This window comes from Tiliqua scincoides, chromosome 4 (assembly GCF_035046505.1).
Source record: "Tiliqua scincoides isolate rTilSci1 chromosome 4, rTilSci1.hap2, whole genome shotgun sequence".
Taxonomy (NCBI): Eukaryota; Metazoa; Chordata; class Lepidosauria; order Squamata; family Scincidae; genus Tiliqua; species Tiliqua scincoides.
In genome coordinates this window covers 219,693,881-219,713,603 of record NC_089824.1, presented here as the reverse complement: position 1 = coordinate 219,713,603, position 19,723 = coordinate 219,693,881, and the positions used below count along the sequence as shown (strand labels likewise).

Genomic DNA, 19,723 nt, shown 5'->3' with positions numbered 1-19,723 from the left:
CTGCAAAAAGAGAAAAGGCCATGTGTGCCAAACCTCCAGTGGGGGAGAGTTCCAAAGAAAAGGGCCACCAGAGAAAAAGCCCTGCTCCTTGTTGAGGAAACCTCTGGTATCAACATGGATGATGTCAGTGGAATAATGGTTACCCTGCACATGCCTGATCTCGTCTGATCTTGGAAGCTAAGCAGAGTCAAGCCTGGTTAGTACTTGGATGGGAGACCACCTGGGAACACCGGGTGCTGTAGGCTTATACCATAGTCTTTCGAGACTGAAGGTTGCCAACCAATGGACTTAAATCAGCATTAATGCTGGAATATGAAACATGCTGGAAGGCCATTCAGGTAGACATGTATATCCCCTCATTCCTGGTTCACACATACTTGTTCATCACTGAATTACTGCTATATCCAGTGCTGTCTTGTATGGGCAGACAGGCCACCAGGAATCTAACACCAACAGAGCGTGCAAAAAGATGGCTTTTTCTTCTCACTTCCATGCAATGGAAGTCTTCTTGGAAGCAAGGCTCACTGTGTTCAGTGATACTCACTGTCCAACCTGACGTGAGTATTAAAAAGACTGACTCAAGTCAAATCGAGTCCTGAACGTGCTCTGGGTGAGTCCTGAAGGCCGCCCATTAAGACTCGTGCACAAGACTCATCAAAGGGGACGGGGACTCATGGGCACTCACTTAGGTGGCTCTTTTGAAAGATCAGAAAAATGCATGGAGGGTGAATTTATCCTGGTTGTTTACTAAATGGAACCTCTCTGTGTACGTACTTCTGAATGGCAGGTGCAGGGGACAGAAAGCACTTTTCAGATGTGTTCTACAGCTGCTGCAGCAGATTGGCTATGTGGTGGTTTGACCCAGCCAGGTTCTGCCTCTTCTCATGTTGGACTAAGGCCCTAGAATGGTAACAGTCAAAGATCCCTTGAGGACCAGGCCAGAGGGAAGGCAAAGGTAGCCAGTGAGGGTTGAAACTCCTGGCAGAGGCTGATGAATAGGTTGAGCCTTTCAGATGAGGAAAGGGATGATGGATACAAAACTGATCCTTGGGGTAACTCTGGGTTTGGTGCAGAGCAAGGAGGCAACGATCGGTGGAGCTTAAGCTGCATCACACCGGAGCCAATTTCCCTGTGTGTGAACATTAGCTAATTAAGCATGCCTAATTAAGGAGCAGCAGTAATTAGTGTAACAGGAATGTCAAGATCTTCCGTGACTGCAGAATTGCTTAATGGCTTGTCCCTAGGAGGTGCCAAAAGCCACTCAGTGGCAAGTGAACATGGGGCCCAAAGTGGTGCCCTTGAGCTAAAGGATCAAAGGGCTCTGATCCTGAACTCAGAGACATGATGGTGGGAGACTCACCAACTGTAGTTCAAAATTGTAACAAGGGTGGAAATGCACTCAACACATTTGGTCCTGTGCAAAGGCCACTGGACTCATGCAGAAAAACCATGTGCAGAAACCACGATTGATCTACAGGTGTGTTACAGAATGTGGTTTTACCTGGTCTGTTTTTGGGAACAGGTAGAAAGAAGCAAATCATTGGATTCTAAGGTGCAGAAGCTGCTTTGGGACCAGTACTATTCGCCTAAGGGATGAGGGGGAACAAGCAAAGGGGGGATACATATTGGACTCTCAAACTGAGAACCCATCTCGAGTGGAATCCCCTACCCTGGATGAGAGCACTGGCCAACTATGGACAATAGCGTAGCTACAGGGAGGCTTGGTATGTATTGCAGGCACAGCCCAGAATAGCTCCGACTGCCTACACAGGCCACTTACACGATGTGCTGTGGTGCCTGCAATACTCACTGCGCCTCCCCCTGTAAGCTATGCTACTATTCATGGATCTCCTTAAATGCTCACAGGAAAATCCCCTAGAGTGCTAACCAGTAATGCTTAAAAGGCATAACTGTTTTTCAGGGTGTGCGCCAGGCTGCTTGCTTATCCCTCAAGGGCTGTGTGCTTCCTCCTGTACCTCTGCATTCGACCCAAGTGACACCTCTGTAAATCAGAATGTTTCCATCACCCTCCGGGACTTTCTCACACCCAAAACTCACCTGCTGAAGGCTGTCCTAAACCTCTGGCTGCTCAGGTAAGCTAAAAACACAAAGCTACGCGCATTGCTCATTATGCTGTTTATTTAATTTTCTTACCACCCCTCCTCCCTAGGGCTAGCAGCAGCTTTTAAGTTCCTCCAACCATTTCATGTTCCAACACGAAGGCTTTTACAGCACTGCCAGAAAATGAAAAGGTTTGAATTTTGACAAATCTCTAGGGGGAAGGAGCACAGCAACCAAGAATGCATCATGCTGTGCCTTTGGTGGTACAGTCAAGGAGCTGGTTTGGATTATATTTATCCTATTGTAACAGCCCCATGTATTAAATGATGCATGTGCACATGTTATGGCTCCTCCCCTTGCCCCCCCAACCTCCCCCATCAATCTTCCTCATCACATGTGAGGGCAGTTTGTCTGAACGAACAGGCCTTGCTGAGGGAGAATCAGCATGGCTTCTGTAAGGGTAAGTCTTGCCTCATGAACCTTATAGGATTCTTTGAAAAGGTCAACAGGCATGTGGATGCGGGAGAACCCGTGGACATTATATATCTGGACTTTCAGAAGGCGTTTGACACGGTCCCTCACCAAAGGCTACTGAAAAAACTCCAGTCAGGGAATTAGAGGACAGGATGGATCGAGAACTGGTTGGAGGCCAGGAAGCAGAGAGTGGGTGTCAAAGGGCAATTTTCACAATGGAGAGAGGTGAAAAGCGGTGTGCCCCAAGGATCTGTCCTGGGACCGGTGCTTTTCAACCTCTTCATAAATGACCTGGAGACAGGGGTGAGCAGTGAGGTGGCTACGTTTGCGGACGACACCAAACTTTTCCGAGTGGTGAAGACCAGAAGTGATTGTGAGGAGCTCCAGAAGGATCTCTCCAGACTGGCAGAATGGGCAGCAAAATGGCAGATGCGCTTCAATGTCAGTAAGTGTAAAGTCATGCACATTGGGGCAAAAAATCAAAACTTTAGCTATAGGCTGATGGGTTCTGAGCTGTCTGTGACAGATCAGGAGAGAGATCTTGGGGTGGTGGTGGACAGGTCGATGAAAGTGTCGACCCAATGTGCAGCGGCAGTGAAGAAGGCCAATTCTATGCTTGGGATCATTAGGAAGGGTATTGAGAACAAAACGGCTAGTATTATAATGCCGTTGTACAAATCTATGGTAAGGCCACACCTGGAGTATTGTGTCCAGTTCTGGTCACCGCATCACAAAAAGGACATAGTGGAAATGGAAAAGGTGCAAAAGAGAGCGACTAAGATGATTACGGGGCTGGGGCACCTTCCTTATGAGGAAAGGCTACGGCGTTTGGGCCTCTTCAGCCTAGAAAAGAGGCGTCTGAGGGGGGACATGATTGAGACATACAAAATTATGCAGGGGATGGACAGAGTGGATAGGGAGATGCTCTTTACACTCTCACATAACACCAGAACCAGGGGACATCCACTAAAATTGAGTGTTGGGAGAGTTAGAACAGACAAAAGAAAATATTTCTTTACTCAGCGTGTGGTTGGTCTGTGGAACTCCTTGCCACAGGATGTGGTGATGGCATCTAGCCTGGACACCTTTAAAAGGGGAGTGGACAAGTTTCTGGAGGAAAAATCCATTATGGGTTACAAGCCACGATGTGTATGCGCAACCTCCTGATTTTAGAAATGGGTTATGTCAGAATGCCAGATGCAAGGGAGGGCAGCAGGATGAGGTCTCTTGTTATCTGGTGTGCTCCCTGGGGCATTTGGTGGGCCGCTGTGAGATACAGGAAGCTGGACTAGATGGGCCTATGGCCTGATCCAGTGGTGCTGTTCTTATGTTCTTATGTTAACTGCTCACTTACACGCACTGTTAGACCTACGTCTAAAATAGGTTTAGCAGCACACACAGGGAAGTGGTTCAGATGACACCCCCCCCCCCCCGCACAGTGAGAGATATTTATAAGGAAAGCAGGAGACAAGAGGAGAGGGACAGAATCTGTGTGTGCCAGGAACCTGCATGTCATTTAATAAGTGGGGCTGGTCAAGTGGGAGTAAATATCACTGCAAGTGGCCCAAGAAGGCATTCTCAACTGAACTTGATCACAATGGCATCAAACTCCCAGAAGTCATCTGTGGCTTCTAAAGGCTACACACATGGTCTTCAAACAGCTGCCTGGGGAACACTAAGGAGAACTTTTAGATGATTAGTGTCTCTCCATGAGACAGTCTGTGATGGTAGGCAAGCTGTTTTCACCCACTGTGACCAACAGTCCTTTGCAATGTGCAGCCACAGGTGCATCCCAGGACACACCTGTGGTGAAGACAATGGTGTACAGTTGACACCTGGTAGGCCACTCAAATCCACAGGTAGACCTGGCCTCCACCTTGAAACCCTCTAGTGGAGGCCAGGTCTACCAGCTGCCCAGTGGCACATCTGACACTCCAGGAGGATCTGACACGCAGGGTGGACCGTCTCCCTGCCCTTGATGTGCTACTGGGTGAAAATATCTGAAATGGAATGTGGACAATGTTCTCAGGTGCAGTGTCTTCTGCAATCTGCAGGTCTTTCTCGACAGATTAGTCAATGCAAAAAGGCTTCCTTGAATGGCAAACACTCGAAAACCACTGAGCTGAGATGTTCAGAGCTTCTCCCCATTGAACCAGGCTGGCTCTCGGCTTCTGTCAAGGCCACTTCAAAGACAAAAGCAAGTCAAGGGGTCCCTTGTAAGTTTAGAAGTCCAGGGTCTCAGAGGTGGGCCCACAGGCCCTTACACTATCACATGGATGTTGGGGCACAGCTCTCAGGTTCTGCATGGCCCAAAAGCTGAACCTCAGCAAGAACATCAGACAAACCCTGCCGGATCACAACACGGCCTTGTTCAGATGCAACAACACATAGATAAACCACAACTGAATTTGATCAGCTCACACTGAGTGAAGGAGGACTTTCCTTCTTCAGTCCTGAATTGCTTGCCAATTCATTTCACTGGATGTCCCCAAGTTCTATTACCATGAGAGAGGGAGATAAACCATCTCTCCATCCAGACCATGTCTACTCTTATGAACCTCTATTATGTCCCCACACATTGTTTTTTTCTAAACTCAAGAGACTCAGACACAAACTGTTCTTCATAGGGAATGTTACTCAACCCCTTGGTCATTTTGGTTTCCTATATTTGTGCCAGTTCTACAATATCTGTTTTGGGTTGAAGCCATTTGTGGAGCACAAACCTTGGGGGAAGGGGGGGGTGTACCTGGCTTTCAGTATTGAAAGGTCTCCTGGATTCCCAGGTGGCGGCTGTGGCAAGGGGGGCCTTCGCTCAGCTTCGGCTGGTGCGCCAGCTGCGGCCGTACTTGGATCGTGCAGACCTGGCCACGGTGATCCATGCCTCGGTGACATCGAGATTAGATTACTGTAACGCACTCTATGTGGGGCTGCCCTTGAAGACGGTTCGGAAACTGCAACTAGTGCAGAATGCGGCGGCCCGTGTGGTTACTGGAGGTAGGCGGTTCGACCCTGTCAGTCCGCTTCTCCAGCGGCTGCACTGGCTGCCCATTCGTTTCCGGGCCCAATTCAAGGTGCTATACTGCTCTGGACCAGGGTATCTTAGAGATCGCCTGCTCCCGTACAATCCGGCTCGCCCTCTCAGGTCATCAGAGAAGGCCTTTTTACAAGTGCCGCCGCCTAGGGAGGTACGTGGGGCGGCTGCAAGAAATAGGGCCTTCTCGGTAGTGGCACCAACGCTATGGAACTCCCTTCCCCTTGACTTAAGAATGGCTCCCTCTCTTGAGACCTTTCGGCAAGGCCTGAAGACCCTTCTGTTTAAACAGGCCTTCTGAGTTCTTGGCCTTTTAACATCTTTTTAACATCTTTTAATATTTTTTTTACAGGCCTGATTCTTTTATGACTTGCTGCTGCTCTATGCTCTTTTTACCTATTTTTTTTTACTCTGACTGCTGTTTTTAGTATGTGTTAATATGTTTTTATTTGTTTTTTAAATTGTTTTTAATATGTTGTAAGCCGCTTTGAGTCCCTTCGGGGAGAAAGGCGGGGTAGAAATAAAGTTGTTGTTGTTATTATTATTATTATTATTATTATTATTATTATTATTATTATTATTATTATTTCTTTCTGCACAGTGTCTCAGTCTTTTAATTTCAGGGGGGAAAGTGGAAGTCTGTTCAGGAAACCTTTCTTTCTTTCTTTCTTTCTTTCTTTCTTTCTTTCTTTCTTTCTTTCTTTCTTTCTTTCTTTCTTTCGGCACAGTGTCTCAGTCTTTTAATTTCAGGGGGGAAAGTGGAAGTCTGTTCAGGAAGTCTGTACCCCAGAGTGACGGCATGTCTTCTCAAAAGATGCTGAGCCCACAGCAACCATTATCCAAATAACCCTCCTCGCTCCAGAGTAATAGGTACCCAGCAACCAGCAATTTCCCCCAGACAGAAGTGAACTGTGTATTACTCTTGGTGTTTAATCTCATTTCTGCAAATTGGCAAACTGTCTGAATTTGCCTCTCCACTGCTTTCTGCTTCCCAAACTGGCAGAGACTGCCTAGAATGTGACCCATAAATGGAACAGCACCTGGAGGCATTTATTTAGCTTGTTTAAAGGGAGACTTTTTCTGTCTTTTCCTTCCAGTTCTCCTTTGCAGCTCTGCCTCAGTGTCTCCCTCCCATGAAAGAAGGCACTGAGATTTGAAAAGGCTCCAGGTGGAGGAGGAGCTCTGCTTCGGAGAAGGAAGATCCACATACCTGGGCTTTAGTGGTTATGACTGGGCTTTAATCCTGCCTGGTCACAGGGTCTTCTGGTTGAAAGCCCTGCCATGTCTCTCTTAAAGTGTGGGGGCAGGCAGGGGTTTCTTGAGGCTGCTATAAGCAATCCTCACAAAATCAAGGAAATAAAACTGCAAACCATTTGTAGATCATTATGCGCAAGAAGAGCTGTGCTGTGAAACTGTGACTGATCTGGCTTTCCAATACGTGTGCACCCAGCAAAATATGCACAGGTGCGCATTTGTTGCATGTGAATTTACACCAAGCTGCATGCTGCACATAGGCTGCAGCACACATAGATGTGCTGGAACTGGAAAAATGCAGACAGCACATTCTCAGAGGCACCTATCTGTACTATTGCCTGGAATGTTAGAACCCCAACATTCCAGGCAAGTTCTAAGCTCAAAACCCTGGAGAAGGTGAAGACTGAGTGAAAAGGCTCTTCTTCTTGGGGAACTTGGAAAACCTTCCTTAACACCCCTCCTGGAACACATGCCATTGATCCCTAAGATGTTTGGGGTTTCTTAGTTGAGAAAATGGAGGGGATACGATACAGGTTTATACGATTAGACAATGTGTGAAGAAAGTGGCTAGAAATAAAACGTCTGCCTCTTCCATCATTCTAGAACTCAGTGTCATTCAATGGAACAGACTGGCTGAAATTCAGGACAGACAAAGGGAAGCCTTTGGACACAATGTGCAATTAGCTTATGGAATTTGCTGGCACAAAATGCAAAGGCCACTGGCTTAGACAGCTTTAAAAGGAGATCAAAGTTTAGAAAGGATCAATCTATCAATTGGTACTAGCCATGACAGCTATAGGGAATGCCAGGTTCAGGAGCAGTATACCTCTGAGTAGCAACTCACTGAGGAAGGAGCAACAGCAGGGGAAGGCAATTGCTTTCATGCCCTGCTTGTCAGTTCCTAAGGATCTCACTGGCAATTGTAGGAATGAGGCTGGTGGAGCAGCTGGACCTTTCTGGGGTCTTTTTAGATTCTCAACTGTTTGCTTACATGCCTGATCGCCCTCAACCTTCCACAAAGCAATTTTGGACATTTGGTGGTAGATGAGTAGGGAGGGGAGGGGAAGAACCAACGGCTTCTGGCTTCAGTGCATCTCTTCTACACTTCCTCCCAACAACCAGCCCCGTCTCATCTTCCAGGCCAACCAGGGGCTTGGCACAGCTCCCTGGGCTCCTCAATGAGACACTGTGATGTATCAAGGGCTCATTTCTTCTGCTTGGCTGCCTCTAAACCATCTATCTGATCAACTTGTAGCCATGAATAGCAAGTACTCGCAATTGGAGGGAGGAAAAGCAGACGCGCTGGCACTTGTTTTGCTGGGATGAGAGTGCAGAAGCAGCTGGAAGCAATCTGTCTTCAAAAGGGCTCATGAACCAGAGTGGCCATGGGCCAAGCTAATTGCTCAGTGTTAATTAATTCGAACCATCTCCCCTTTGCTTTTCTTCCTGTACTGTGGTGGCAAAGCTAACATCTGCCATCATCTTGCATATGATCCTGGTGGGCTCTGGGTAGATCCAAATATAGATCTTTTCATGAAATGATGTATAGGTAGGGCCCACCTTGCCAGTGGTCAGAACACCTGGCCAGAGAGATTGGAACAGGCTGTAGCTCAGTGGTGTCACTAGGGTTTGCACCCCCTGGTAAGGAAGGCCAGTGCCTCACCCCCATAATGGACCTGCTCCCATGCAATGGGTGGGGTAATGCCCCAGGCAGTGGGTGTGACGATGCACCATTTTGCAGCCCCACTTGTTTTTGGCTATAACCTTTGATAGAATAGAGATATTTCAACGTGGTTTGTTTCACTGCATTCTGCATGAAATTACACATCAAATGATATACAGCATGATGGTATTATTCGGAAGTACCAAGATTTGAAATTTTGGCCAGTAGTGGTGTCACCCCCCCCCCATGTGCATTACCTGGTGTGGTCTTCACCCTCCTAAGCAATGCCACTGCTGCAGCTTAGGGTGGAACCTCTGCTCTGCACTCAGAAGGTTGCAGGTGTCCCTGGAAGTGTCTCCTGATAAGGCTAGGAAAGTCCCCTCTCTGAAACACTGGAGAGCTGTTGCCAGCTAAGGCACTATGGCCTAATGGCCTGACTCAGCAGAAGGCACCCTTGAAGTTTCCTATTGCCCCCCACTGTTGCCCTGGAACAGGGGTGTCCAAACATTTTGGCAGGAGGGCCACATCATCTCTCTTACACTGTGTTGGGCGCCAGGAAAAAAAAATTAATTCACATTTCAAATTTGAATAAATATACATATATGAATGTACTAGAGATGGAACTTACATGAATGAATGAAGGTCTTGCAATAGCTCAAGGCCTATAAAAGGTCTTGCACAAAGCAAGACCAGGCTTTCCTTCACTGCCACTGCTGCATCACAGACGTGAAACAGCAAGTAGTGGAGGGAGCCCTTGTCCCACAGCTCAGGTGAGAGGTCGAACAGTTGTCTTCACACTGAGAGCAGTTGCATCAGGCCAACATGGGCTCCAGCAAGTCTCCAGAGGCTCATTGGAGACTGGGGGCTCCCCGCGGGCCGGATTGGGAGCCCCTGAGGGCCGCAAGTGGCCCCCGGGCCGGGGTTTGGGCACCCCTGCCCTGGAACAACATGCCCCCCCATAGGAGATACATTTCTCTTTGAAAGGAAGAGGCAAAGCCAGAGCAATAGCTGGTGCATTGCTAGGACCAGGACCAGGAGGGCTCAGGTCAGCTCCCCATTTAGCTGTGATCTTGGGCTGGTCATTTCAGCCTCACCTCCACCCTCAACAGGCTTCTGGTGAGGATAAAAGAGGTGGCAGTGGGGAGAGTCATGTGCACCAGAGCTCCTTGGAAGGGGCACAAATATGATAAATCAGTCACAAAAGCCAGGATGTCATTGGCTCTTGCAGCAGCTTCTCTAGGCGAGTCCACAGGGAGAGAGGCACACTGCATTTCTTTTTCCCAAATGGGGCCTACATTTTTTCCCATAAAGAGAGAGTGGCTGAGACCTTCCAGAGATTTCTCACTGCAAGGAACCTTTGGTGTGTGCAGAAGAGCATGCAGGGGTGATGTTAGCCCCTCAAGTGCAACTAGATGTGGTCCAGCCCAGGTGCATATTTATCGTCTCGGTTGTGGTCAAAACAAGTCACACAGCCCATTCCACCATGTGGGGTGAGCTGCAAGGGTCTGTCAGTCCTTGGCTCCCTCCATTTGGAGGAATCCAGTTCTGTCCAGTTCTGGTCGCTGCATCTCAAAAAAGACATAGTGGAAATGGAACAGGTGCAAAAGAGAGCGACTAAGATGATTACTGGGCTGGGGCACCTTCCTTATGAGGAAAGGCTACGGCGTTTGGGCCTCTTCAGCCTAGAAAAGAGACGCCTGAGGGGGGACATGATTGAGACATACAAAATTATGCAGGGAATGGACAGAGTGGATAGGGAGATGCTCTTTACACTCTCACATAATACCAGAACCAGGGGACATCCACTAAAATTGCGTGTTGGGCGGGTTAGGACAGACAGAAGAAAATATTTCTTTACTCAGCATGTGGTCGGTCTGTGGAACTCCTTGCCACAGGATGTGGTGCTGGCATCTACCCTAGACGCCTTTAAAAGGGGATTGGACAAGTTTCTGAAGGAAAAATCCATTATGGGGTACAAGCCATGATGTGTATGCACAACCTCCTGATTTTAGAAATGGGTTATGTCAGAATGCCAGATGCAGGGGAGGGCACCAGGATGAGGTCTCTTGTTATCTGGTGTGCTCTCTGGGCCATTTGGTGGGCCGCTGTGAGATACAGGAAGCTGGACTAGATGGGCCTATGGCCTGATCCAGTGGGGCTGTTCTTATGTTCTTAAACTATAATTCCCAGGAGGCCTTGCAGGTCTCGTGTTATCTGGTGTGCTCCCTGGGGCATTTGGTGGGCCGCTGTGAGATACAGGAAGCTGGACTAGATGGGCCTGTGGCCTGATCCAGTGGGGCTGTTCTTATGTTCTTAACTACAATTCCCAGGAAGCCTTGCAGGTCTCTTGTTACCTGGTGTGCTCCCTGGGGCATTTGGTGGGCCGCTGTGAGATACAGGAAGCTGGACTAGATGGGCCTATGGCCTGATCCAGTGGGGCTGTTCTTATGTTCTTATGTTCTTAATCCTGATGGTGAGTTTGACTCTTGCCCCCTTCCCAACTAGCCTCTTGCATACCTGGGAACCTTCTGTTCCTGGCTGCTGAAGGAGCTTCACAGTCCTCCCTCCTGCCAACCTCTGACTCCTCCCGTCATGCCAGGTCAGGCTGCTCCCCGAGTTTCTCTGCAGGCGGTAGCTGAGGTTCTCGGCCGACATGGTGTGTTCCAGGAGGTTCTGGCAGAAGCTGAAATGAGCAGCAGCAGCAGCAGCTGGGGGGGGGGGGAAGAGAAAGACCTCTATGCCTTTATCAGTTTTAAACATTTGCTAGATCTCTCTTCAAGAAAACTATCAGGATCCTGTACAATATGTAAAGAAACAAACAGTAAGCAATATAAAACTACAGTTAATGAATCCCACCTATATTAAACTAAATACATACATAAAGTGAATGATGGTGACACCAACCCTAGTGATGTCACTGCATTTAGGTTGTGCATATGATCTTGTAATTTATTCTGTATGGTCTGGTACAGGAGGAGGTCCATTATGGGGGAGATGCAATGAGCTCTTGCACCAAGTACCACAAATCCTAGTGATGTCCCTGGTTCTAGCTACAGAGAGCATCTTCTGCCACACCATTTTGCTGCAGCTCAAACCACCGAAACCTTTCTCCTTTCTACCCCACTAATCTCCCGTCGTTCTTCCCTTCCCCCTTCTTTTCTGCCCCTCAAAACCTCCATTTCTTTCTGTTCCTCTGGAAGCCCCCCTAACCTCCCCACATCCCCCCATTTCCCCCTGCTTTGAAATAGTTCCTCTCTCCACCCCTCCCTCCATCCCTTCTCAGCGCTTTTCTTAGGGCTCCATTGTGCATGATTGTCAGTGGTAGAATTTCCCTGTTTAGAGTTAAGAGTGAGTGAGCTATTTTCAATAGACCCAGTTGAATCATCTTTTTGGTTTTAGGGCACTAAAATAAACTCTTTGTGCACCTTTCGCCTGTCCCTCCATTTTCCTTCTCGTACTGAATTATACACGTGCACCATTAACTTCAACACAGAATCCCTGTACACAATTATTCTCCCCCCAGCACACTTTTTTTTTAAAGCACTGCTAGTAACAGGGCTTACACCTCCCTCTGATACCTCATCCAAAATAAGGTGTTCTTCTTGATCACCATCTAACCAATTTATGATGGTGAAGGGCCTCCAATGAGGAACACATGGTCCAGAGAGACTCATGGAGTCTTTCTTGTGGTTCCAGGCCATTTGGAGCTTTATAATGAAGAACCAGCACTTTAAATTGTGCCTGGAAATAACAGACCAGTATCCAGTGTAGCTGTCTAAGAACTGGCAAGATACACTCAGTTCTCTTTAGATGTGAATTCACTTATCTGCAAGGGATGGAATTGCCACCTTCTCTTGTGATCTGTGCCTCTGTTCTCATTATCTGCTATGCACAGACCTTCTGGAGGCTGCAGAGATCTTCAGAATGGTGCTTGCGACGAGCACAGACCCCTTTAAAATGGCTGGCAGAAGCTTCTGCTGGTCATTTTAAAGGGGCCTGCACTGGTTGCAGGTGTCATTCCGAAGATCCCTGCAGCCTCCAGCTATATTTTGGCACTTCTTGCCATACTCTGCTGGCTTCCTGAGGGTCTCTGCTGGATTCTTCTGATGGCAGGAAAGGTGCTTCCTCCCCCTCGTACTTAACCCCATTGATCCCACAGGATTAATGGTTATCTGTGAATTAGCTATCTGTGAGAGTTTTCAGGAACCTATTCCTAGTGGATAATGAGAACTGACTGTTCTGTCACATTTTGTACCAACTGGAGCTTCTGAGAAGTCTTCAAAGGGAGCCCCATGTAGAATAAAATGCAATAGGTCATGGTTCAGGATGTGGACTCACCTCCCTGCATTACAATCTCTGCACATGAACTGGAGGTTGTCCATGACTTTGTGTACCTTGGCTCAACGATTTCCGACACTCTTTCTCTCGATACCGAGCTAAACAAATGCATCGGTAAAGCAGCTACCACGTTTTCCAGACTCACAAAGAGAGTCTGGTCCAACAAGAAGCTGACGGAACATATCAAGATCCAGGTCTACAGAGCTTGTGTCCTGAGTACACTTCTGTACTGCAGCGAGTCATGGACTCTTCGCTCACAACAGGAGAGGAAACTGAATGCTTTCCACATGCGCTGCCTCCGACGCATTCTTGGCATCACCTGGCAGGACAAAGTTCCAAACAACACAGTCCTGGAACGTGCTGGAATCCCTAGCATGTATGCACTGCTGAAACAGAGACGCCTGCATTGGCTCGGTCATGTCGTGAGAATGGATGATGGCCGGATCCCAAAGGATCTCTTGTATGGAGAACTTGTGCAAGGAAAGCGCCCTACAGGTAGACCACAGCTGCGATACAAGGACATCTGCAAGAGGGATCTGAAGGCCTTAGGAGTGGACCTCAACAAGTGGGAAACCCTGGCCTCTGAGCGGCCTGCTTGGAGGCAGGCTGTGCAACATGGCCTTTCCCAGTTTGAAGAGACACTTTGCCAGCAGTCTGAGGCAAAGAGGCAAAGAAGGAAGGCCCATAGCCAGGGAGACAGACCAGGGACAGACTGCACTTGCTCCCAGTGTGGAAGGGATTGTCACTCCTGAATCGGCCTTTTCAGCCACACTAGATGCTGTTCCAGAACCACCTTTCAGAGCACGATACCATAGTCTTTTGAGACTGAAGGTTGCCAACTGAAGTCTAACCTTGAGGTTATCCAATACATGGACAACAGCGACCAGCATACATCTGTCCAGCTGAAGCTGATGAGAAGAGCTGCTGTGTGCCACCACAGAGGCCTCTTGCGTCTCCAATCACAGCACTCCAAAGCAATGGAAGGAGTGGAACCCTATTCAAAACTAGCTGGATCCCACCTCCCCAGTTAGATGGGGTGCCTACCAACAGGAGTTGGTTTAGCTGGGCTGCGCTTCAGTTTGTTGGCCGGCAGCTCATCCATTTCTAATTCCAGGTCATGACTAGAACTGAACAGAGAGCCAACTGCAGACATCAAGAATCTGGACTCATCCTCTCCTGACATCTTATTTCACACCCTCCAACATTTTACAGATGCAGAGGGGAACGCCCTGTCTTGTACTGTCCTTGCTTCTTGGCAAAGATCACTGCCTGAGCCACCTCCCCCGCCATCCCCACCCCTGTTCTTCACTTCGCATTGCTAAAGGCTGTTTCTTGCTTGTTGTACATCACCTCTGCAACATCCTCCCATTTCCTCCCTGATGGCTTCAGGGGCGGGGGGGGGGGGAGGCCACAGTAAACACTTTTTTGCATGTCAAATAGCAGTGGGGGGGGAATCCATAGGAACAGCCCCACTGGATCAGGTCACAGGCCCATCTAGTTCAGCTTCCTGTATCTCACAGCAGCCCACCAAATGCCCCAGGGAGCACACCAGATAGCAAGAGACCTGCATCCTGGTGCCCTCCTCCAGCTCTGAACTGTCTAGGGTGAACCCCCCCCCCAATGATTCCATGGTCCTGATCTGAGGAAGGGGACAAACCCACTACTTGGTTTAAAAGAAAGAAGCCGTGTTAGGGACCTGCTCAGTGTAATGTATTGTTTGTGCACAAGATTGCAGCCTTCAGTATAACAGGACAGGAGGTGTTGTCTCACCAGCATATGGCAACAATCCTGTGCACAGTTACTTTGTAATAAGTCTAACTGAACTCAGTGGACTTCTCCCTACAAAGCAAAATAGGAACGAGTAGCATAAAATAAGGAATAACCCTAATAAATGAATGCCCAGGAGGGAGATTAAGCGGGGTATAAATTTGTAAGTAAGTAAATAGCCTAGTAGAGGCACCTGGGAATGCTAGTATTTTTGGTAGTCCTGTCCCCTCCACTTTACCCAAGATGTAATAAGAATACAGGTCCAGCCAATTTATATACTGATTTGACTCAACACGAATGGCCCCTGCGAATGAGAAAAAATGTGCTGATCCCTGGAGAAGGGGAAAAATGCACCCCTTTAAAATCAGTGTTAAAAACTGAAGGGTCCTTTAACAATAGCCTCCTTAATGAGAGAGAGAGAGAGAGAGAGAGAGAGAGAGAGAGAGAGAGAAGGCAGCTGGCTGACAATCCATCAATCCTTCTCTCTCCAGCGGCCCCTCCCTCCCCCCTGAGCATGTGAAAGAAAGGTGCTCTTTGCATTGGTGAAGGGAGGAGCTGAGTGAAGTGTCTTTGTAAGTGCTTGGAGGAGGACTGATTGATGGATTGTCTTCTTAATGACTCATATCTTATACCACACCACAAAGGTCAGCAAGGCTGTTTTTAAAACACTGGAGCAAAGACACTTTGTTTTTTAAATTGATTTGCTGTAGAGCACTTTTTGCCATCCACATGAGTGCTTGGAACAGGAATCCATGCCAATAATGAGGCTCAACCTGTATAGCATTTTTGGCGTACTCAAAGAGCTTCACGTACCTTCAGCAATTTTCAGTTGTATGCCATGACACACTGGTGTGCCGCAAAAGATCCACAGATGTCCCATGGGAGTCTGGAGCACAGTGGTTGAAAATTGCTGAAAAACTCTTTCAGGTTCTGCCGCTCTGTTTTTTAGGGTAACTGAACAGTAACAAATTGTCTGCCCCTCTACCGGCTCCTCTGCCGAAAGACAATTTGTTACTATAGACAGCGGCTCTAGAAATAGAGCTGCAGAACCCAGAAGCAGTGGCATAGCTGGAGGGGGGCGAAGCTCCCAGTCCGGCGGGGAGGCTCAGCAGGACGGGCAAGAGGCCCCTCCCTTCGGAGCCATTTGGGGGGAGAGCAAAATGGAGCCGTATGCCTCTGTCCCCCCTCCAGCTACGCTACCGCCCAGAAGAGTCTTTAGAAAGCCAGAAGTGACATCACAAGAGAAGCAAAGACCACAGAGATGACCACAGTGGCCAGCGTTCCAGAGAAGAAAATCACTGGGGTGATGGAAGGTGACAGAACAACCAGGGTAATATGCCATTGGGGCAAAAGCTTAAAAGCCACACTGCTAAAGCATGAAAAGCACACAGAATACTAAAAACTGTTTTTATCTAAAAGCAAATTGTTAGTCTGACAGAAAAGCTGCTTGAAAGAATCATTGTAGTAGTTGATTGTTAGTTTCACAGAAGTTTCACAGAAGCTGGGACTTTGGGGCCTCAAAGGCTGTGTTATACACTTTGGAATTTAGAAAAGATAGTGCAACTAAGGCTTCATCTCGGCAGAAGTACACGTCTTGCCAAGGACATCACTATGCCTGTCCGCCAGGGCTCACTTATTTTATTCTTTCATGCTTTCAAGGGAAAAGACACATTACGTAAAATAGTCTTTGCCCTAAAGTGTAACCAACATATATGGGGACATAGTAGTCATTAGAAGTAAGTCTTAAGCAACCTTTGCTGCTTGATTTTAGAAAAGTCTTAAGAACAGACAAAAGCTTTAACATTGCAGGAAGGCTTCACAGGTGTTTCTATGTTGACATTAGCATAGGAGAAAGGCATGCAGAGAAAGATAACCAGTCGAAGCACCATCTCTTTAATGAGGATGGTACGGAGACCTGTCAAGGAAGTCCCTAATTGGATTGATGGATGTGTATAAGGGTCAGCACTGGGTCAATACTGGATAAAATGATATTATAGCAACCCCTGCTGGTTCTTGAAAACTTTGTAATTCAATATGTTTAATTGTTTAATTTCACCTTTTTTGGAAACCTTTAACTTGAAGCTCACCTATCAGGTGTCTCTAAGGTTATCTACAGCCTATTAAGAGTTAGCCCCATCTATGATGTCAAACTTCAGCCAATGGGAAGTTCAGATTTTCAAACAAAGGACCCAGAATGGTATAAAGGGTCCAGTTAACATTGACAATTGCTCTCAATGCTTTGGACATTAGTCCCATGAGATGCCTGTTGCTAGCAACGAAATAAAGCCTGCAAACAATCACCCTTGAGTACTGAGTCTTGCTTTTTTCCAACCTTGCAACAGGGGCAATAATCTGAACAAAAACACTATAAGGTAGGCCACTAATATGATTCCCACATTGCTGATGGGAGGTGGAGGCTGTTGTGGCTTGCTTAGGGCCACATACAAGGGACAGAGCCAAGGTTTCCAGTTCACTTTCCTTGCCACAATGTTGCACAACAAGCTCCAGCAGATGAGTTTGGGTTCAAAACTTACAGGCCAATCCTATGTGTGCTTACTCAGAAGTAAGTGCTGCTGAATGTGGAGGGACGTATTCCCAAGAAAGTGTGGGCAGGACTGCATCAGGCAGCCTTTGTGGCCAGACCCTTGACCTGCCTTCCACTGTGGTCAACCCAGCACTGCTGAGGAGGGCCTTGCTTGCATCTTTGCTGGGCTGCCCTGCCAATTTGCCTGGAGCAACTTGAGCGCACTGCAATTAAACTTTATGTCCCAGCAATTAAAAGCTTTATTGGAGGGGAGTGCAAGTAAGCATGACCCAAGGGGATGAGCTGGGCAGCAAGGTGTAATACTGGGCTGAAGTCTCTCACAGCCTGTGCACATGCAAGCAGAATGGGGCAGGTGGTGTCTGTCTGAACTCTGGGGCCGCTTTCATGCAGCTAAGTACAGTAAGCAAGCTCTAGGGCACTTTTCAGTATGCAAAGTGCTTTACAATTCTCTTCTCATTTAATCAATCGGGGCAATAATTTCAGAATTGGAGCAGGGAGAGAATCCTTTCTGATATTAAACCCAATTAATCATAAGAATGCTTAGCATTTAGATAGCAGACACCAGTTGCAATCACAAACCCGCCTTGGGAATGCAGCATGTTCTCTTCCTTCCCCTTCCTCATCTCTTTCTTAAATTTTATTATCTCTTCCCTTGCTGGTTTAACAGTGTGCATATGCACTGGGAAGCTACGACTGGAGTACACTTTATGTGCACACAACCAAAAGCCCTTGGAGAAGACCCAGCCCAATTCAAAGTCACCCTTCCATCAATGGGACGAGTGTTCTGGCAGAATATGATGGATGCAGGCACAACAGCTGGACCGCCACTGCACGTGGATCCCCCACAGCCCCAGCACTGGTGGGTCAGCGCAGGGGGTGGGAGGGTACAGGGCAGGGCAGGGAGAGAGGAGATGGAACAGAATGAGGGCAGGATTGGCTGGAAGGGAGCAGTAGTGGAGACAGTGGTGCCATCAACATCCTATCCAAGTGGTTCTCCAATTGTGGGTCACAACCCAATTTTTGGTGGGTCATGGAACTGACAAGCTGATAGCTGACAAGGAAAACGTATTGAGGCCCATGGAAACCTAAATGGAGTAGCATTTGTGTATTTACTCGTAACCAGGTGAATGTGCCTTGGCACTTATCAAAGATCAGGTGAAAGGGACCGCAAGGCCACCAGAACGGCCCCAATTCAATAGACAAGGAGCTCAACTAACATTCCAAAAGGTGGCCTCCTGCCATAGTAAAAAGGATAAACCCAGAGGCTTGAGCAGCTAGTGCTAAAATGTTTGGGGACCACTGTCCTAACCCCTTTGGGGCCTCAATCCACCTTCCTGGGTCCACTTGAACTTGTGTCAGCCAAACAGCTATAAATCAGTAGACCTGTTCTGGCTCTGGAGACCAGTGCAGAGGAGACCTCTGGGACTACTCTCCCACGGGATGCAGTGTGTGCTCCGGCTGCGCAGCTACATCAGTGGGGGAAATGACAGGATTGGGCCTCAAGTCAGATACAAGAGTGCTTGAATGTAACATGGCCCCTCGCTGCATACTCCTGGGAAAGACGGTAAACAAGCAGTCCTCCAGGGAAATGGGTCTAGCATCTTCTCTTACTGGAACTCCTAATAAGTTTCCAAAGAACCCTCAGGGGCCGCCCTCAAAACAAGACAGCTTTCAGGGTCAGATGGGGCAGCTGGGTTGGTTTGTTCAAGGGTCTGCCCCATTTGTGTGTAAAACAACGTTGGCAGTGGCTTATTTTTAAAAAAGGCACATGCAGGTAAGGGGAACCACATCCTGTGCATGACGCACTTTTCTTCTCACTTCTGGTACTGGAGCGAGAATGAAGGACCTGGGGGGTGAAAGAGTGCAGGGAGGAAGGGGCTTCAGTCCCCCTCACATGCACGCCCCTTTTGTTGTATAAATTAGAAACCTTTCCCACACATACACACTGCATTCAGGGATGAGGCAGACACCTGAGGCAGCAGAAGTGGCTGCCCCATCGCAATTCGTTTGACCCTCAGATTCCTCTGGGATTCTTGGGTTCTGGATCAATCCACCGCTGACTTACATGGGGATATGTGTGGCGCAACCAATATTTTGCCACTGATTTTTAACAAGGAGGACTGTGTGAAATGAGGAGGGGAAAAAGTGGCACAGTGATGGAATGTTGATAATCCGTAATGCGATGAAAAATTGGCTGCTTTGGGAGTTTGGATTGTATAAATGAAAATTCTTTAATAAAAGTTTGAAGGAAAAAACAATTGTTAAATGCCAGTTTTGCTCAGCGTTATTCACAGCAAAGCTTTTAAGACCATTGTGTTAAAAACACCAGACATGTAGACACAATAAAACCTGCAGCATCCGCTGGGCATTTCCATTTCCAGCCTTTGTTGGTCTGGATCATATCGCAAATTCTGTTTCAAATGCCATCTTATTCTCCCGTTTCCTCCCTTTATTTTGACAGTTGTTCAAAGCTCCCAAAACCACTGCTGAAATTGATTCACTCTAAAGCAATTAAACAGGCAGGGCCAAGATGGCTATGCTCAAGATGCTATTTACAAGGAGGAGAAACACGCGGCTGCCAGCTTTCACA

General features: G+C 47.8%; 1 protein-coding gene across 1 annotated transcript in view; it reads right to left on the bottom strand.

Moving 5' to 3' along the window:
- SAMD10 (sterile alpha motif domain containing 10) overlaps positions 1–19,723 on the bottom strand; it is a 50,460-nt gene that overhangs the window by 10,003 nt on the left and 20,734 nt on the right. Inside the window, exon 2 of the mRNA XM_066626049.1 lies at positions 11,001–11,191. Within this exon, the coding sequence (XP_066482146.1) occupies positions 11,001–11,191 (191 nt within the window). The remainder of the gene's footprint in view (positions 1–11,000; positions 11,192–19,723) is intronic.